At 40.2% G+C, this 22028-nt stretch overlaps 1 protein-coding gene across 1 annotated transcript in view; it reads left to right on the top strand.

Moving 5' to 3' along the window:
• Positions 1-20608, top strand: part of asb4 (ankyrin repeat and SOCS box containing 4) — a 28142-nt gene extending 7534 nt beyond the window's left edge. Inside the window, exons 2-5 of the mRNA XM_072254415.1 lie at positions 13416-13715; positions 15070-15560; positions 17952-18065; positions 20420-20608. Of these exons, the coding sequence (XP_072110516.1) occupies positions 13416-13715; positions 15070-15560; positions 17952-18065; positions 20420-20608 (1094 nt within the window). The remainder of the gene's footprint in view (positions 1-13415; positions 13716-15069; positions 15561-17951; positions 18066-20419) is intronic.
• The last annotated feature ends 1420 nt before the right edge of the window (positions 20609-22028 follow it).

The raw sequence follows: 22028 nt of genomic DNA, 5'->3' as shown, positions 1-22028 counted from the left end.
GGTGTGCAAGGGAGTGGCTACATGGGTCATATATCTGTAATAAACAGTGCAAATATTTTATACAGCTCATAGAATCCATCTTCAGTTGTATCAATACACAGAACATATACTGTAACAGTATACCACAGGAACAGGCTCTTTGCCCCATTATGTCTGCAACAACCATGATGGCTACTTAATAATCACATCTGCATGTACATGGTCTCTGTCCCTGTACTCCATTCCTGTTCATGTGTCTGTCTAAATGCTTTTAAATGCTGCCTATGTGGCTACTTCTACCACCTCCTCAACCAATGTATTCCAGATACCTTCCACTGTGTCAAAAAAGTTGCCTCACACATATCCTTAAACCTTTTTCCCCTCTAAACTTAACACTACACCCTCTAGTACAGGGGCTCCCAACGTTTTTTGTGCAATGGACCCCTATCATTAACCGCAAGGTCTATGGACACAAAGTTGGAAACCCCTGCTTGAATATTTGACAGTTCCAGCCTGAGATTATCTACTTTATCTCATAATTATAAAACCATGCGACACAGGAGCAGAATTAGGCCATTCAGCTCATCGAGTCTGCTCTGTCATTCCATCATGGCTGATCCTGGATCACATTCAACCCCATACACCTGTGTTCCCTTTGATGCCCTGACCAATCAGGAAACTAACAACTTCCACCTTAAATATACCCATGGACTTGGCCTCCACCGCAGTCTGTGGCAGAACATTCCATAGATTCATCACTCTCTGGCTAAAAAATTCCTCCTTACCTCTGTTCTAAAGGGTCACCCCTCAGTTTTGAGGCTGTGCTCTCTAGTTCTGAATACCCCCTCCATAGGAAATATCCTCTCCACATCTAGTCCTTTCTACATTTGGTGGGTTTCAATGAGATCCCCCACATTCTTCTAAATTCGAGTGAGTACAGGCCCAAAGCTGCCAAGTGCTCCTCATATGTTAACCCCTTCATTCTCGTAATCATCCTTGTGAACCTCCTCTGGACTCTCTCCAACGAAAGCTCATCCTTTCTGAGATATGGGGCCCAAAATTGTTGACAATACTCCAAGTGAGGCCAAATTAGTGTCTTATAAAGCTTCAGCATTATCTCCTTGCTTTTATATTCTATTCCCCTTGATATAAATACCAACATTGCATTTACCTTCTTTATCACAGACTCAACCTGTAAATTAACATTTAGGAAGTCTTGCCCGAGGACTCCTAAGTCCCACTGCACCTCTGATGTTTGAACCTTCTCCCCATTTAGATAATAGTCTGCACTATTGTTCCTTTTACCAAAATGCATTATTGTACATTTCCCAACACTGTATTCCATCAGCCACCTTTTTGCCCATTCTTCCAATTTATCTGTCCTGCTGCAATCATATTGCTTCCACAGCACTACTACCCCTCCAATTATCTTCGTACTTTGCCACAAACCATCAATTCCATTATCCAAATCACTGACAAACAATGTGAAAAACAGCAGTCCCAATACTGACCCCTGAAGAACACCACTAGCTACTGGCAGCCAACCAGAAAAGGCCCCTTTTTTTCCCCACTCACTGCCTCCTGCCTGTCAGCCATTCCTCTATCCATGCCAGTATGCCACTACACCAGTACATTTCCTGTAACACCATAGGATTTTATCTTGTTAAGTAGCCTCATGTTTGGCAATTATCAAATGCCTATTGAAAATCCAAGTAAATGATATCCACTGCCTTTACTTTACATCCCTGCTGTTTACTTCCTCAGAAAACTGTGACAGATTTGTCAGGCAAGATTTCCCTTTGCAGAACCCTTGCTGACTGACTTATTTCATCATTAGTCTCCAAATACCCTGAAACCTCATCCTTAATAATGGACTCCAACACTTTCCCAACCACTGAGGTTAGGTTAACTGGCCTATAATTTCCTTTCTGTTGCCTTCCTCCCTTCTTAAAGAGTGGAGTGGTATTTACATATATCAAGTCCTATCCAGTCTCCCCGTAGCCTTTGGTGCTCCGGAAAAACAACCCCAAATTCATTCAACCTCTTCAATTATAAAAATAAACCATCACAAATAGAAAAACAGATAGTAAAAGATTTAACAATTAATCATAGTCATACTTTATTGATCCCAGGGGAAATTGGTTTTCGTTACAGTTGCACCATAAATAATTAAATAGTAATAAAACCATAAATAGTTAAATAGTAATATGTAAATTATGCCAGGAAATAAGTCCCGGACCAGCCTATTGGCTCAGTATGCCTGACCCTCCAAGGGAGGAGTTGTAAAGTTTGATGGCCACAGGCAGGAATGACTTCATATGACGCTCTGTGTTGCATCTCGGTGGAATGAGTCTCTGGCTGAATGTACTCCTGTGCCCACCCAGTACATTATGTAGTAGATGGGAGACATTGTCCAAGATGGCATGCAACTTGGACAGCATTCTCTTTCCAGACACCACCGTGAGGGAGTCCAGTTCCATCCCTACAACATCACTGGCCTTACGAATGAGTTTGTTGATTCTGTTGGTGTCTGCTACCCTCAGCCTGCTGCCCCAGCACACAACAGCAAACATGATCGCACTGGCCACCACAGACTCATAGAACATCCTTAGCATTATATAAAGCGGAAAAAGGAAGCTAAAGTAAACATGGGACACTTGTAAGGAGAGAAAGAGGAATTAATATCAAGTAATGATGAACTGGTTGACACCTTGAATGACCATTTTGTGTTGGTGTTTACAGTGGAGAACACAACTCACTTGCCAAAGAAGTATGCTATGGATGCAGTGGGAGGTGAGGAGCTCAAAACAAACTCTGTTACTAAAGAGGTAGCGATAAGCAAATTAGTGGGCCTAAAGGTTGACATGTCTTTTGGTCCTGATGGGATGCATATCAGGGTACTGAAAGAAATAACAGAAGTTATAACAGTCATTTGTGATCAACTCCTAAAATTCTTTGTACTTTGGACAGTGAAGAAAGGTTGGAAAATAGCAAATGTCATGGCACTGCTTAAAAAGGATGTATGCAAAAGGCAAGTAACTATAAGCCAGTTATACCCAGGAAAACATAAGAGCTCCAGTTAAGACCTCTGGAAAGCCACCTCACATGGGAAGTGGAAATTGTGAACCAAACTTGAACCACAGAAAGATGCTCAACAGCTTTGGCAGGGTTTGAATACTTTCACCTGCTACAAAGTGAAACCAAGCGACAATGTGACAACAAGGCTTAGCTTCCAGATCAGCTCAATGTCTTTTATGCTCGCTTTGGCTGACAAAATGTAGAGGCACTTTCACAAACTCCTGCAGCTCCCGATGACCCTGTGATTTCAGTCCCTGATGCTGATGCTCGGGCATCCTTCAGGAGGGAAAACATACTGAAAGCATCTGACTCAGATTATGTACCTGGCCAAGTACTGAAAAACTCTGCTAATCAACTGGAGTGCTTACAGACATCTTGAACCCCTTGCTTCAGCAGTCTGAGATATCCACCTGCTCCAAGCAGGCTTCAATCATACCCAAGAAGAACATGGTAGCCTGCCTCAATGGTTATCGTTCAGTAGCGCTTACGTCGACTGTGATGATGTGCTTTGAGAAGTTGGTGATGAAGCATATCAACTCCTGCCTGACGAGTGACTTGGATCCACTCCAATTTGCCTAATGTCGCAACCGGTTAACAGCAGATGCCATTTCATTGGCTCTTCACTCAGCCCTGGAACATCTCAACAGTGAAGATGCATACATCAGGATGCTTTTCTTTGACTACAGTTCTGCATTCAATACTATTATCCTCTAGAAACTGATCAATAAGCTTCAAGACTTAGGTCTCGATACTTCTTTGTATCTGGATCCTCGATTTCCTCACTTGCAGTCCCCAGTCAGTTGAGATTGACAAAAACAACTCCTCCACAATCACCATCAGCACAGTTGCACCACAAGACTGTGTGTTTAGCCCCCCTGATCTACTCACTTTATATTTACTACTGTGAAGCTAAGCACAGCTCCAATGCCATACTTAAATTTGCTGATGACATCACTGTTATTGGTTGAATCAAAGGTGGTGACAGTTGGCACAGAGGAGGCAGATTGAAAATCTGGTTGAATGGTACCACAACAAACTCTCACTCAACATCAGCAAAACAAAAGAGCTGATTATAATAATTATTGACTACAGGAGGAAGAAACCGAAGGTCTATGAGCAAGTCATCATTAGGGGAGCAGAGGTGGAGAGAATCAGTAGCTTCAAATTCGTTATCAGTGGATCTGTCCTGGGGCCAGCACATTAGTCCCACTACAAAGAACACACGTCAGTGTCTCTACTTTCTTAGAAGCTTGTGTAGATTTGTCACCTAAAACTTAAACAAGCTACTATAGATGCACAGTGGAGAGTATTATGTACTGGCATAATGACGTACGCCATTCACATACCTTTACATATAACTCATAGTGAATTATGTAAATATATTTACAATATCACTCCAATATAACTGAACTATTGAATACACTTACATTCCTCCCTGCTTAGCTATAAACTCCAACTCAACATAGAATGGATCTCAATTCCAAAAAATATGTTGTTATATATTTACTGTGCATACAACTACTATATATGTAACAATCTTCAGACAAGTGTACCTAGGACTCGATAGTAGAAATTAATGAAGAAGATTTATTCCGGGAATAACACAGGGAATAGTCAAACTAAGAGTTCACTTACTGAGAACTTGAGCACACAGAATGGTAGTGCATACAGAACTTGAATCCAGGTCTCACGATAAGCACTGGCCCAGAATAACCTTAAATAGAATGTAAAACCCATGAAACCCATGTGGGTCGAAACCAAAAACTAATCACTTAAAACAGGAAGCCTAGGGAAACTGTATTTACATAACGAGCATCACAAAAAACTGATAAAAGTAATCATTAAGCCATTCTAATAAATGACACTCAGGTGCGTGAAGACCTACCACTACCCAGCGCCCCTCACTGGTCTGAAGAGTTCATTGCAGGACCCCAGCCCCACCGAAGACCAGCACCTGATGGCTCAGGGCGATCAGGATACCTGTTATGAAAGTTCAGGATTAATTGAGGATCCAGGATGTCCTGAGAGTGAACCCAGCATCCTTCCTCCAGGCCATAGTCTACCCAGTCTTTGAGATAGTATATCTTGTGATGAACACAAAGAGAGTCTAGTAGTCGCCTATCTGTGTAAACCTGTTGTCCAAAGACAAAACAAGGGAGAGTAGCCTTGGGCGCAGGGTCCAAGGGACTGGAACGTACAGGCTTAGAGTGAGAGACATGAAAGGTGAGATGGATATGCAAGGCTCTGGGTAATTGCAAGCAAGATGACAGTTGATCAATTTTTCAGGGAACGTTAAAAGGACTAACGTATTTGGGAGCCAGTTTCCGAGATTCCACCCACATAGGCAGGTCCTGGGTAGAAAGTCAAACCTGACTGGACAGAATGAAGCACCTGGTTGCCTTCAAGAGTGAGTCTGTTGCTGCTGTCATTGAGTTCACCATTAAAGTCAATCTTGCCTTAGACCAGCTCTGCTTGCATCTCTCAACCAATTCATCAACGGCAGGGACATCCACCTCAGACTCCTGCTCCGGAAATAGTGGGAGACTGTAGCCAAACTGACATATGTAAGGGGACATCCCAATAGAGGAGTGAAAAAAGTTATTGTGTGCGAATTTTGTCCAAGTAAGATGGTCACTCCATGTAGTCAGATTTCCTAAGACCAGACGCCTTAGGGATTGCTCCAAAATCTGATTCACTCTTTCTGTCTGCCCATTCATTTGCTGGTGGGATCCAGAGGATAAACTGATCAGAACAACTGTTAGAAGACAAAAGGCCTTCCAGAATTTAGAAATGAAATGTGGGCTACAGTCGGAGACAATATCCCGTGGGAAGCTATGAATTTGGAATATATTTTGCATCGTCAGCATGGCTGCCTCTACCGTCGTGCGTAGTTTGGGGAGAGGAACAAAGTGACAGGCCTTCGAGAGCTGGTCCACCACAACCATAATGACAGTATTCTCTTGGGCTGGAGGAAGACCAGTGATAAAATCCATTGAAATTTGCAACCAGGGACAAGTGGGAATAGGAAGCGGCTGTAAAAGCCCTTGGAGTGGTCTACTGGATTCCTTATTCCGTGAACACACATCGCATGCTGAGACGTAGTCTTTGGCACCTCTGGTCGTGCCCAACACCAGAACCACTTCTTTATAAACTCCAGAGAATGTGAAACTCTTGGGTTACCCCCAATTCAATACCATCGTGGGGAACACCTCAGGGACGAGGATACAATCCGGTGGCTCATTGCTGGCACTGGCATTATGTTGTTCCTGGAGCCACCAGCCTTGAATTGAGGAGAATATTCTTTAGGACTTCCCCCTTATCTGGCATTTCATACTGCCTAGAAAGAGCATCCAGTTTCTGATTCTTGGAATGTAATGTTAAAATTAAATCTATGGAAGAACAATGCCAGCGTGCCTGCTGGTAGTTCAGTCTCTTGGCATCCTGTATATTAGCTAGGTTCTTATGATTGGTCCAAACTAAAGAGGGGTGTTTGGCTCCCTCCAGCCAATGGCTCCATTCTTTAAGAGCCAGCTTGATGGCAAGCAACTCCCTGTTGCTCATCTCATAGTTCATCTCGGTGAGAGGGATGGCTGGAGAAGAAGGCACACAAGTGATATTTTGGTTCAGAATGTTGTTGCTCACTTCTATTGTATGCATGATTTGTGCCCTTTCCTTTTCTTTTCTCTGCACATCGGATGTTGGTCTTTATTTTATTTTTTAATTAGGCTCTTTCAGGTTCCTTGCTTTGTGACTGCCCATAAGCAAACAAATCTCAAGGTTGTATAACTTATACATTCTTTGATAATAAATGTACTTTGAAAGGCCCAGTGGACCTTTCAGTGAGGTTATTAAGTGGAGCTGCAATTGCGTTGAGACCTGCCGCTACCCAGCATCCTTCACTGGGCAAAGGCTATAGGGTGTTTACTTCTATTACGCATAACGTGCAACATGACCACATCTATACCATAAGGTGAGGCGTCACAGTAAGCTTCACTGGCAGTGCGGATCATAATGTGTGAGTACAGTGTCTGATGTCACTATTTCCTTTACCTTCTTGAAAACCACCTCACACTGCATTGTCCATTGCGATTGCTTCCCAATCTGTAGTAATGAGTTCAAGGGGTGGAGCACAGTAGCCGGGTTTGGCAGGAACCTGTTATAATAATTGACAAATCCAAAAAGACATCCATTGACTTTGGATCATTCATCACTGCTTGAATTTTCTCAGCACACATGTAATTCTTGTGCATCAATGGTGTGACCACAATAAGTGTTTCTCGGTTTAAAGAATTTGTTACCTTGTGCTCTGAGCCCATAATCTTCTAAACTTTTTAACACTGTCTTAAGATTTTGGAGATGCTCCTTGTTATCTTCATTGGTAACAAAGATGTCATCCAGGTAACACTGAGTGCCTGGGCAGCTGTGCAGCATCTAGTCCATAGCTTTCTGCCAGAGTGCAGGTGCAGGTGCTACTTCAAAAATAAACCTACAACAGCAATAAAGTAATTGTGGAATTACTGAAATAGCCAAGCCAGTGTCCATTCATTTTAATTAATTGTTCACTCTGGTGTAGGCCATATAACTTGTCTCTTCTTCTATTCCCCACTCTAGCCCCTTACCTTTTCTCGCCTGACTATCACCTACCCCTGGGTCCCCTCCTTCTTCCCTTTCTCATATGTTTCACTCTCCTATCATATTCCTTCCCTCCTGGCTTCACCTATCTCCTTCTAGCTATCCCCCTTTTCATTCTGTCGTCTTTCCCCTTCCTTTCCAGTCCCGAAGTAGTGTTTCAGCCCAAAATGTTGGCCATTTATGCATTTCCATACATGCTACTTGACCTGCTGAGTTCCTCCAGAAATTTTGTGTGCATTGCTTTGGATTTTCAGCAACTGCTGAAACTCTCATGTTTATGATTAACTTGTCACTTGCTAGCTTTCACATTGTAAATCTTAAGGCTACTTAGTCCTGGGACACGCTCATCATTGTCAGATTTAATCAACAGAATGCAGATTGGAACACTTTTTGAAACTGCAATTTGACTTTTTAAATCTTCTTTTCTTCCCTGTGCAGTCCATTTATTTTTGTCTGCCCGACATGATCTTTGTATGCCTCCTACTTTAGCGCACTTTCTGATAGTTTTGCCTTTAAACCATACAGTCTGGAGTACTATATGTGAACCCCTGCCACAACAGCAACACAACCTGCTCAGCCGGACAGATAGCTACTTACATTGCAATTTTGTTCACACTCACCTTCATTCCAGACAGCAACTGAATCGTGTCTCTGTCTGCTATTTCTATTGATACAGCAATTACAACTGCTCTTTTAAATGTGAGTGTGCTTCAGTTAGGAGCCATTTTTGAATGCTTTCTTGGAAGATTTCACAAACTAAATGATCTCTCAGTGCATCATTAAGCCCATCACTAAACTGACAATGCTCTGACAATTTCTGCAATTCAGCTATGTAAGCTGAAATGGACTTCCCTTCCTTTTGATTCTGCTCATGAAACCTAAAATGTTCTGCAGTCAAGTGGCTTTGGCTCTAAATATTCTTGCATTACGTTCATGATATTGACAAATCTCATTTAGGCTGGTTTGTTTGGAGCAGTTAAACTTCTAAGTAAACTGTATACATGTCCATCCAATGCAGTCAGCAACACTGGCATTCGCTTTTCATTGGCTATTTCATTTGCTTCAAAATACTACTCAATTTGTTCCATATACATCATCCAGTTATGTGTTGTGTAATTGAATGCATCTGTCTTTCCTGTGTAGCCAGCCATTGTGCTTTTTTAAAACTTATTTTTCTTATCACCAGGTACTTACTGTGGCCGAACTCATTGCTTGTTAATTTCATCCATTTTTTGCCTTTTTTTAACATGAATATCTCTCTCCACTTCCGAAGAAAAACCTGCTGTGCTTTAACAGGTACGTAGGTAGTCATCTCAAGTTCACTTTGAAATTTTCTCATCGCCTTCCTAATCCAGAAACTAATTGAGAGAAAAATGCAGGAGGCAGGATATTTGTCTACTTAGTTTTTCTCCGCCTTTTTCAGTGAGGCTCTCATAACATGGTGGTGTAATGTCATTTGCCATTAACGTACTTCTTACATATTGCCCATAATGAATTATGTAAACAAGCAAAGAATGCTTAATCAAACCACATTTACAACATTACTCAAATATTACGGAAATATTGCATATCCTGACTGGCTGCATTACCACCTGGTATGGAAATACAAATGCCTGGGAATGGAAAAGCCTACTAAAAGTGAAGGATACAGCCCAGTCGATCACAGGTAAAGCCCTTCTCAATAGTGAGATTGCTACAAGGAGTGCTGCCACAAGAAAGCAGCATCCATCATCAAGGACCCCACCTTCCAGGGCATGCTCTCTTCTCATTGTCAGGCTCCTGAACCAGAGTGGATAAATTCACTCACCTCAACACTGAACTGATTCCATAACCTATGGGCTCACTTTCAAGAATTCTACAAGTCATGATCACAGCATTGTTTATTTATTGTATTTGCACAGTTTATCTCATTTTGCACATTGGCTGTTTGTCTGTCTGTCTTTGTGCACAGTTTTTTATGGATTTTTGTAGATTGCATAGTATTTCTTTGTTCTACTATGAATGCCTGCAAGAAAATTAATCTCAGGGTAGTATATGGTGACATACAAGTACTTCGATAATAAATTTATTTTGGTTTCTTAGGGTTGTTGTAGTTGGGGGTGGTAATGAAGACAAGTTCCCACTAGCTATTAAATGCTCCCAATAGTGTGCACCTCAAATAGTTCTGACAATCAAGTCCATTTTCTGGATAGAGGGGAATAGGTGGAAGGTGTATACTTGCCTTTCCAGAAGGCATTCAATAAGGTGTCACATAAAGGATTTCAAAGTTCAAAGTAAATTTATTATTCAAGTACATATATGTCACCATGTACAATCCTGAGATTCATTTTCTTGCGGGCATAGTTAATAAATTCAAGAAACACAAAAGAATCAATGATAGGCCACACCCAACAGGCCATACAAATAACCAAAGTACAAAAGACAACGAACTGTGCAAATACAGAAGAGAAAGTAAAATAATAATAATAATAAATAAATAAGCGGTAAATATCGACAACATGAGATGAAAACTACATGAAAGGAGTTTGAAAGTGAGTGAATAGGTACTCTTATACTTTATTGCCACCAAACAAGTGATACTAGAACATACAATCATCACAGTGATATTTGATTCAGTGCTTCGTGCTCCCTGGTGTAAAAATCGATAGTAAATATTATGTAATGGAAACAGTTCAGTGATGGGGCAAGTAAAGTTGTCCTTTCTGCTTTAAGAGCCTGATGATTTATCCATAAGTTAAAGATGCATGGAGTGGGGTTAATGTATTAGCATGGATATGGGATGGTTAACTAATAGAAAGCAAAAGGTTGTGATATATGGGTGTTTCTTTGGGTGGCAGACAGTAGTGAGCATAGCACTGCAGGGGTCGGTGCTGGGCCTGCAGTTATTCACAATATACATTGACGATTTGGAAGAGGGGACAAATGTAGTGTATCTATATTTGTTAATGACACTAAATTGTGTGAGAAAGCAAATTGTGCAGAAAGGGCAGAGAGAGAGAGTTAGGCGAAGTGAGTGGGCAAGGATCTGGCAGTTCGAGTGCAATTTTGGTAAATATGAGGTCATTCTCTTTGGAAGAGAAAATAGATGATCAGATTATTTCAATGGTGAAAGATTGCAGTACGTTGTTGTACAGAGGGAAATGGAAGAGTTTGTGCTTGAATCACAAAAATTTGGTTCACAGGTGCGACAGGTTATCAAGGTGGCACATGGAATGTTTGTCTTCATTGCTAGAGGGATTGAGAGCAGGGAGGTTATGCTGTAACTATACAGGGTACTGGTGAGGTCACTTCTGGAGTACTGCATGCAGTTCTGGTCTCTTTACTTGAGGAAAGATATACTGGTGTGGGAAAGGCGATTCCTGAGGTGAGGGGCTGAGCCAATGAGGAGAGACTTAATCTGGGACTATCCCTGTTGGAATTCAGAAAAATGAGAAGGGATCTTATAGAAAAAAATAAAATTATAAAAGATATTGGATAAGATAGAGGCAGGAAAGTTGTTTCCCTTACTGAGTGGAAGTACCAGGAGACAACCTCAAGATTTGGGAGAATACATTTAGGACAGAGATGAGGGGAAACTGATTTTCTCAAAGAGTAGTAAATCTGTGGAATTGTCCCATCCAGGGAAGCAGTAAGGCTACCTCATTAAGTATATTTAAGACAGTTAGATAGATTTTTTGCATTGTAGGGGAATTTAGGGTTATGGGAAAAAGGCAAGTAGGTGGAGTTGAGTCCACAGACAGGTAAGCCATGATCTTATTGAATGATGGGCAGACTTAATGGGAAGGTAGCTCTTATTTCTTAAATTTTATGTTCCTATAGCTAATACTCTCTAATCTAGTCAATGTCCTAGTGCCTGGATTGGATCCTGGTATGTCTTCCTTTCCTCAGTAAAGTCATTACATATTAATAGCTTTTAGGTAATGCGGTATTTCTCGTTAACCAATTCTTGCTACAAATATTGTTTCTATCACTTCAATGAGTGATACTCTAGATATGTGCAGAACAATAGACAAATAGGTATGTTTTGTAAAATGTAATCAGATGTTTTATTTGCCTTCTAAGTTAATCTCGAGGCTGATGATGAATGGCCTGCTGAGTGAAAAAGGCCTGTGTTTGATTTCTTTTAATGTGGCGGGCCACTGGATGCTGACTGCAACAAAGTATTGGCAAAGTAAAGTCTTGATCCAATAGCAAGATTGAATACAACTGGAGACAAGCTCTGCTGCACAACCCTAAGATGCATACGTATTCATTTATCCACTTGTGTTCGACACAGAGCAACAATCTACATAAATGCGTGCACACACGCATGACCAAACCCTCTATCATAGTTCATTTCCCTCACCAATTTCCTCTAATGGCCCATTACCTCAGCCTGCTCTATCTAACCACTCAGTCCTTCAGTAAACCCCTCTACCTTGCTACGCTCTCAGCTGATCACTGTTCTCTCACCCCCATCCCCTTCCTTTCTCCATTTTGCTGTACTGCACTCTCCCTGAGCAACCGGAAAGCATGCACCTACTTTAACCCTAGGCTCGAGTTGGTGCTGTCCCTGATCACCAGGCCAGAAAGAGCCATTTTCCTGTTGTGCACTGAGTTGTTAGCCCTTCATCTGGGCCACAGCTGATAATGCTAGAAGGAAATTCAAATGTGAGTCCGTGGATACCTGTTTTCATTGTAAAACAGTAGAACTTATGAGTAATTCTGCAAGCAGTATTTAAAAGGAATAGAGACAGAAAATGCTGAAGAAACTTAACAGGCTGGACAGCATCTGCAGAGAAGGAAATGGGGGTAATGTTTCAAGTCAGTGACTTTTGATTAGAAGTAGCAAAAGTTAGAAAATGTAGAAGTAGCAAAGGTTAGAAAATGAACATGCTCCCATTTGCAGAGAGGAGGTGAAGAGAACAAAGAGAATGCATGCAAAGAGTAAAAGAAGCTCAAAGTCAAAGTTGAGCTCATTGTCATATGTGCACGCACATATCTGCACAGGTGCAATGAAAAACTCGCTTGCAGCAGCACCACAGGCATTTTGCATCAGCATTCACAAGTAAAACAAATTTAAGTGACTGAATGTCAATTTGATGTTGGTGCCAGTGGAAGGACCATGGTGAAGACTTGTTATTGCAGCAGATCTTTCTGACGCTGTCTCAAAATAAGGGACAAGCAAGCCAGACAAGACAGAAAAGAGGAGGAACGTTTCACTCAAAGGAGGTGAATCTTAATAATTTTCTACCCTGGAAGGCTCAGTCACTGATCATATTTAAAACAGGGATCAACAGATTTCTGGCTATTAAAGGAATCAATGGACACAGGAAGAGAGAGCAGGAAAATAATGTTTGTTGTCAGCCATGATTTTGTTGAATGGTGAATTAAGGTTGGGGGGCTGAATGACATTCTTCTGGTCCCATTTTGTATGTTCTTTGTTCTTACTTCCAACATCAGTTTTTTTTAAAAAAATTTCCAATTACTGCATCTATAAGGAAAGTTTGGATAGGCAGAGGCAAAATTTAATGGGAAGGTCCTGCTCCCTTTGCAGAAATGTCAGAGGTCAAGTGGCACAAATTTAAAGTGACTGGCAAGAGTATTAGATGGCAGAAGAGGACTAGCCTGCTTTGTGTACCAACGTTAATTCTTAAACTCATTGGTTTAAAACATTGATATCCCTGTTAGAATGCTCAAAAATAATTTTGTGTTCCAACTTGTGACAGTTCTTTCTCTTTTTCCAGGTTACTGGCTGCCAAGTTATAAACTAGGGACATCCTGGGCAGCCGGGTTGCACTTAGCAGTGATGCTCGGTAACCTGGAGAGTATCACAGTGTTACTAAATAATGACGCTGGCATAGACTATCAACCAAATGGGAAAACGCCTTTACACATTGCCTGTGAGGTGAACAACAGGGACTGTGTTAGTATGCTATTACACCATGGAGCTAAAGTAAACTCATACTCAATGAGTGGACATACGCCGTTACATTTGTGTAAAACCAAGACATCAATCTCCTGTGCAAAACTGCTGATCTGGAATGGTGAGCTGCACAGAATGACATCCTTATGACATCAAAAAATATGCAAATATACTTGTAATTGCAACAAAATGAAATGTATGGTAGTTACCATGCTGTAAGGTTATTACAAATGTACTTTTTGGTCCCATAGTCCATGTAATTATCATCTAGGTTTCAGTAGGTGAATGAGTCATTAAGTGATATACGTCAGTGATTTCCACTGATCCAAATTACTGTTGAGTATTCTTCACTACCTGCTTACCAGTGTCATACCTAGCAGCAAGTAAAAAATACAGGTAATTGTGCCAGAATCAAATAATTGTCTACAAGTTATATGCTAATTTTGGTATTCAATACAAAACAGTGATAGTTTATAAATACATACAGTATATACTAAGTAGTATGTAAAAGGAATAGAGAAGCAAGAGACTGCAAATACTGGAGTCTGATGCAATAAGTAATCTGTGGAGGATCTTGGCTGGGCAGCATTTATGGAGGGAGAGGAAATTTTCAATGTTTCATGTTGAAACCCTGCAATGTGACCCCACATCCTAAAAGGAACACTTCTTCTTCAGTAAGCTCAGTCCAGATATATTTTTTTTAATCTTCCTTATAGAATTTAACAGAGTTTTTCTTTAGGAAATAAACTTAATATTATGAAAAAAAGTGGATTAGAGCAATTGAGTTATAGTCATTGAGCACAAAAATCAACATGGTGGACCACGTTGCCAAAAGACCATAAGACATGCCAATCATCAAATATACTTATCTGCCATAACATTCATATAGATTCTCAGCTAGACACTTCCTAAATGCTGTGAAGGTCACTGCCCCACTGCTGTCTCGCATTCCAAATTCCAGTCATCATTCTTCCCTATAAAGTCTCTAAAGCTCCTACTCCTAAACTATGGGAATAAAGTGAATACTTGCAAGACAGCAGTCCATGGTAAATGCGTTTGAATTCTTTGGGAAGTAGCACTACTAGTAGAGAGGGACTAGCTGCCGCCAACTCACTGCTGCAGCCACTCGCAAACAGAAACAAAACACAAGAACTCAATATATTGAGAACGGCAAATGCATTGAACTTGAAACAGAAAGTAGAAGTACCATACATTGGAAGCACAATATTGTTTAGACAGCAAACAAAAATAGCAGGGGCAGATTAGTACTTGAAGTCCAGACCTTGTGGTTATTGAAGGGTTTTGCCTCTCATTTCACCTTACATTTGCTGGATTATTTGAGGAGTACTTCCAGAGTGTCCTCTTTTATTCAAGGAATCAAATCCATTTGTGATGCTGTGATTTCATCAGTTGCTTTTGCAAGGCACAAATACTTTGTAGATGAAAGGCAATCTCTCACACTTTATTTTCAACAGGCGCGAAGTTAAATGCACAGGCTGAAAATGATTACAAAGAAACACCATTGCACACAGCTGTACGATTTGGTGTACCTGAACTTGTGGCCCTTTATGTTGACCACGGAGCCGATGTTAACAGTGTCAACATCTATGCGGAAACCCCACTCATTACAGCTATTTACTGGGCACTAGATATGAAAGAACAGAAATACAGCGAGAACCACCATCTGATCTGTAGAATGCTAATTGACTACGGAGCTTCTGTCAATGCACAAGAACGGGATTATAAAACTCCACTTCATAAAGCTGCATGGAATTGCGACCACTTACTTATACAGATGTTGTTAGAATCAGGTGCTTTTGTTCGGTCAATGGACATTAATGGCTGCGCCCCCCTGCAGTACCTGTTGAAGGTCACGGCAGTACGACCTGCAGCAAAACCGGAAGTTTGCTACCAACTGTTACTGAACCATGGAGCTGCAAGGATTTATCCGCCGCAGTTTCACAAGGTAGGATTGCAAGCTGGGAATTAGATATTCAACATATTGATAATGTTACTATTCTTAATACCAATTAATTTATTATTGCACACTTTAACAGAATTTGGTGTTTATGTTATGAAAAAGATTCTTTTAATGTGTTCGTAGGGTATGCCTTTGACTCAAAAGTCTTCAGTCATGTAAGTTCTCCATTCTGGCAGTAAAAAAAAAGGAAAGGGGTCATATTCCCTGAATAGTGAGAGACTGCAGAGGTCTGAGATACAGAGCTCGGAAATGCAGTGGATGAGGGCATCCTGGTGCATGATTTGCAAGAAACTGGTATGCAGGTATAGCAAACAATCTAAAACCTGTTATTCACTATTACTTGGGGGAATTAATTACAAAAGCGAGCGAATTTGGCTTCATCTTTACAGACATTGGTGAGACCACAGATAGATACCATGTACAGAGTCCTTATTTGAAGAAAAGTGCCAAAACACTAGAAGTCTGGAATACATTTACTGGAGGAACATCTGGAGCGACAGGTAGCTTCATGAGGAGCAGTTTGGCAGCCTAGATTTGTATCTACTGGAGTTTTGAAGAGTGAGGGGTATCGGTACTGAAGCATATGGGACCATGAGACTTTATGATAGGATGGATGCCTTTTTTTCTTGTGGGAGAACCTAGAACTAAGTTGGAGCCATTTTTAAGAATAAAGTGTCATACAATTAAGATTGGAATGAAGTGATTTCTCTTTATCTCAGAGAAATGCAAGTCTTTGGAACTCTCTTTTTCGAAGGGAAAAGGGAAGAGAAGGACATAGATACTTGATAAACCAGGGGAAGAATGGGAATTCAGCCGGTATCTTATTAAATCATGGAGCAGGCAAGTGGCCCACTCCAGCTTCTAATTCAAATGCACATACCACGTTTTCATTTTTCTGTCTGTTTCTAATAGGCCAATCCATTTACTATCATGGCTAATAAAAGAATCTCATTTACTGTGGCATCACTAAGATATCTGCCATTCCTGGGTGCATACTGGCTTTTTTTTGGTTTTGATTGGAATAAAAATTGTTGAAATTTTCAAGATTGTATTTTATAATAAATTCAAAAGTACTGAGCATTATTGAAAGCTACTGTCACCTGGTCCTGGGAAATTTGCAAACTAACTCATAAAAAAAGCAAATTGAAGAAGCAGATTAATTGGTCATAATCTTCCATTCCTCAACATTGTTGCATTACAATAGAAGAACTACCCATCACTGTATCCTTGATTCTGCCTTAGTATGTTCCCTGATCTAAGCTTACACTATCTATTTGCCTGAATAAAAGCAATGCCAGCAACTCCCAAGAACCTTAACAACATCCAGCACAAAGCAGCCCATTTGACTGGCACTCCATCAAACCCTCTAAACGTGTATTCCTTCTATGGACAGTATACCCTAGCTGTAACATTGACTCTATACCCTCCCCCACCACCCCTAAATACTAGTGGTGGGATCTAAAAGACATTATTGCCTTTAAATATCAAGGATAGCTGATTAAATTCCTTTTTTTTCTGGATATGATCATTGCCTGATAAGTTGCAAGTAACTTGGCACCATCTCAAATAGGTACTGTAGATAAATATGCAGGTTGCACTGACAAAGTCTCCCAAATCTGCGATATCTACCTCTACGAAGGACAGCGTGTAGGTGCATGGGATACAACCACCTATAGGTGCCCGTCCTGTCACAAGTTATCCAGATTTGGACGTGTATTGTTGGACTTTATTGTCATTGTGTCTGCATCCTGTAGTTCCTGTCCAGCAGCATGGCAGGAGTAATTATACCAAAAGAACAGCAGTGGTTCAAAAAGGTGCCTCACCAGCAACTTTTCAGTATAATTAGGAAAATTAATATACAAAAAAGATGCACATTCTCTCTCTACCACTATTCCTCTCCCATCCATTCCTTTACATCACACCTTCTCTCTCCCATTCGCCCATCCTCTCTCTTTCTCTCTCTCTCTCTCTATTGCACTTACACTCTTCTTTCTCTCCAACTCTCACTCACACATTTTTCTCAGCCCTCTCTCACTTCTATCCCTTTCCCTTTTCCACTCTTGTCCTTCCCCTTCCCATCTCACGCAAATTGAAAGACCATAGCCGACGATTGGCAATAAGGACATCACTCCCACAAATCAGGCCAGAGGGCCGGTGAAAGGCCTGCAGGGCAGGCCTCTGGCTCTCTTATGGTCCAGGAGGGTCGGGGGACTGTCCCAGATTACTCTCATTCAGTGCCAGTGGTATTCTGCATAAGAATAAACCATATATTGGTGTAATTTTAGATAACTGTTCAGTCAACTTTATGTATCAGAGGTTTGGATTTATTCTTCATAAAATTAAACCAAAGGCTGACTGAAACTACGTTGTGTTTAGGTTCTACAGTCATGCTGTACCTGTCCAAAGGCGGTTGAAGTCATGATCAATTCCTATGAATCTATTCAATCTACAGCAAAATGGAGAACAGTTATACCTGATGATGTTTTAGAGGTAATTCTGTTTGTCTTCTGCTTCCTTCTAAAAATTCAACAGATAATAAGGACAGTGGATTAGGAGTGATGGTTTTTACAAATAGTCAACATCAAACTTAACATAATTAAATTAAAGGAGTCAATTTAAATTCATGAATGGACTCAGCATTATACCGGTGCTGAATATAAAGCCCTGGGGGGAAACATTGCCTTCTGCTATGATGCTTCTCACTGTGTCTTGGGATTGGGTGAAACTGGGGCAAATTTATGTTACATTGCATGAGCTTTTGCTGCAGGTTGCTCACTAGTGTCAATTAAGTGAAAATCAACATCATATTAAAATCACTGGGCATGAGCTCAGCAAATAGGAAAATACCACTTTTTAAATCATAAGACTATAGAAAATTCATGATGTAGGATGATGACACCCAAGTTGTCATGAATGTGCCAAATAAGAAAGAGCTATCCAATCCAAACCTGCCTTGCAATCCTTGTTTCATAATTTTGCAAGTCATGAGTTTTCAGTGTATAACAAAGTTATTTTTTTTCATCTGGTGAGTGTTTCTGCCTCTAGCATTCTTTCAAGCAATGGGCTCCCGATCCATAACATCTTTGGATGAAAATAATTTTCTTCATCTTCCCTTTAATCCTTTTATCTATCACTTTACACCTATACCCCTTGACATCCAAGGAAATACATCATTCCTCTTTCATCAGTCTAGGTTTTTAACAATTAATCAAGTCTTCCCTTTCCTACTCAATCTTTACTAATAACTTCATTTTCCATTTCTTGCAACATCTTTATAAATGCCCTCCTGTACCCTTTCCAATTCAATCATATCTTTGCTCTTATGTGGTAATCAAGCTGTGGCCTAACTAGTGTTCTGTAGAGTTCCTGTGTAATCTTCCTGTTCATATATTTTACCCCTTGGTTAACAAAGATAATACCACAGATGCCTTTTTAACCATTGTATTGAATATTTTCCTGCTACTTTTAACTATCTGACATCCAAAGTCCGATGTCCCTCTATTTCTCCAGAGGACTCAGTATTGTTCTTGTGCTGCCCATTTTCTGTTTATACACTCTGTGGCCACGTTACGAGGAACCCCCTGTACCTAATAAAGTGGCCACTGAGTTTATGGTCTTCTGCTGAAATAGCCCATCCACTTCAAGGTTAGACATGTGGAGCATTCTGAGATGCTCTTCTGCACACCACTGTTATAATACATATTTATTTGACTTACTGTCATCTTCCTGTAAGCTTGAACCAGTCTGGCCTTTCTCGATTCCCCCCCCCCCGACCTCTTTCATTAACAAAACATTTTCCTCACAGAACTCAAACACAAGGAAATCTGCAGATGCTGGAATTTCACAGAACTGCTTCTCACTGGATGCTTTTTGTTCTACTCACCATTCTCTGTAAACTCTTGATTCTGTTGTGTATGAAAATCTCGGGAGACCTGCAGTTTGAGATATTCAAACCACCCCATCTGGCACCAACAATCGCTCTGTGGTCAAAATCACTTAGATCACATTGATTCCCCATTCTGAAGGTTGGTCCAAACACAACTGAACCCTTTGATCATGCCTGAATGTATTTATACATTGAGTTGCCACTGCATCATTGACTGATTAGATATTTGCATTAACGAGCTGGTGTACAGGTAGACCTAATAAAGTGCCCACTGAATGTAGATGTGAATAGACATTAAATTAAGGATGATTCTTCAATAAACTATCCTTACACTAGGATATTTATAGGTATGAAGGCATCAGTTAAAATGATATAGTACATGCAAATAGTGCACATATTAGTGCAACACGAACCTGCAAGTCGTTAAGATGTCTGAATTTGTATCTTGCCCATTGTACTTGCTTTAGAACAGTGCCATTATACCTCCTGTGTCACACTCTGACAATACATTACCAATAGAAATATCGTTGTGATCAAAATAATTATGCCTAAAGTAGTGACACATCAAAATTCAAATGAAAAGCTTGCAATTGTTTACAGGAAGTACAATGTAACCATCAATCCGGTCAAATCACTCGTTAAGAAACAGATTGCCTGATCTATTCTCTTGAATCAGGAAAATATTTGCCCAACTAAAAACTCACCAACCATAGAGCATTAAGAAAATTGAAATGTGGCAACTCCAATATAGTTATCATTAAATTCAAACAGCTATTGAATGTAATTAAACAAATGCAGCAAATTTGAAGCTAAGCGTGCACCTTGCAAAGTAAACTCCAGCTTATTCTCCAGCTACTCTGTCTTTCACATCACCCCACCACACCAATCACCTTCACATTTAGTACCTTTTGATTTAGAATACTGATCTATGACCCATTTTATTCTTTTGACTTTTCAGCGGCACTCAAAGTTTTATAAATCTCTGTTCGATGTCTGTGGAAGATCTCCTCGCTCTCTGATGCACTTAGCTAGATGTTCCATTCGGAGAGTGTTACGAACAAGGTGTTATAGTGGTGTGCCAAAACTAAACATCCCACATCGACTTAAACAATATATTCTATTAGAGCCAGAAGGTGTGATATACTGAATATACTTTGTTGTGAGTATATGAAGACTTTAAAGTATCAATGAAGCATTTAATCTTCACTAACTCTTCTCAATTAAATCAGCAATTTGCACACATCTAATGGCCCAGACTTTGCAATCAGTGGAAAAAGAAGTGTGTTTGCCAGCTATTATGTTTACAGCTATCCATAAAATTTCTCTGGGCTTTTGACCAGAAACTTAAACTAGAGATCCTTCTCAGCCTGGTGATTTTTTAAATATGAGATCTCTAACATGCGTGAGCAGGGAAAGAAGCTGTGTGTTTCTTCAACCAAATAAATCTTCACTCAGCCATGTAGAAGTTGAGAAGTAGAAACTAGGATGCTTAATTTACAATTAAATCATATATAAAATGGAATTGATAGAGGGAGTAAAGAAGTGAAGTGGAATAAAATTATTTCAATTATTAGTTTTTTTTTAAATTCACTGACAATAATTAACTTACTCGGGCTTCTGCACCCTTCCTTTCCAGTTCTGATGAAAGGTCTTGGCCTGAAATGTTGGCTATTTATTCCTCTCTATAGATGCTACCCAACTTGCTGAATATACTGTATATTGAATATTATGCTTTTAGTTCTCATTCTGTTACATTCTGTCAAGTAAGCATTTGTGTTCCATTAACAAAATGAAGTGTTCATTGATGTGCATTTGTCCACCATCGATGTCTGCAATATATAATGATCTATTTATATTGTTCTTTGCCATGGCTTCCTAGTAACTTACTAACAAAGGCAAATGGCCAAAGGTAACATTCAAAGAACCTCTGAACCATCTCCATGAGGTGGAAGCTCTGAGATGTTACTTCAATATTATTGAATCCTTATATTCATTACAGTTGATAGCTATCAATTCAACATTTTATATAAGTTATCATTTTCCTGTGCTGCAACCAGGAATGCAACTTTCAGCCTCTTCTATTCAAGATGATGAGGAGATTTGTTTTTCAACAAACCACATCTCGGTCTCTTTCTTTTCCAATCAGTTTGTCGGCTTGTATCCTCTCCTGTAAACCTTATGTTAATTACTGCCTCCCACATAACCCCCATATCCCAGAGGTTATATAGCCTCTTCTTTTGTCTCCTGCAGACTTTGCACTGAATGACTCTTCATTCCCTGAGTAATTTCAGTTCCTTCTTGCTTTGCAATTGCTCTGATATCACAACATTCCTTAAACTTTCCCTCCATGTCTTTAACTTTGTTATCCAATGTGGCTTCCGCACTCCCATTTTCATAATTGCAGCTGAGCACATCTCTCCCCACTTCCTTGCAATCCTCACCACCCACATTCTTTTTCTAAACCACAGGGGAACCTCATCTAAATCATAATCACAAGTCTACTTCTAAGTTGTGAACTATTTGGACACTTTCCACACAAGACATCTTCAGAAGTCATTCTTTTGTTC

This window comes from Mobula birostris, chromosome 3, assembly GCF_030028105.1.
Source record: "Mobula birostris isolate sMobBir1 chromosome 3, sMobBir1.hap1, whole genome shotgun sequence".
Lineage (NCBI taxonomy): Eukaryota > Metazoa > Chordata > Chondrichthyes > Myliobatiformes > Myliobatidae > Mobula > Mobula birostris.
Note: the sequence above shows the minus strand (reverse complement) of the source record. Positions and strands in the feature narration are given on the sequence as shown.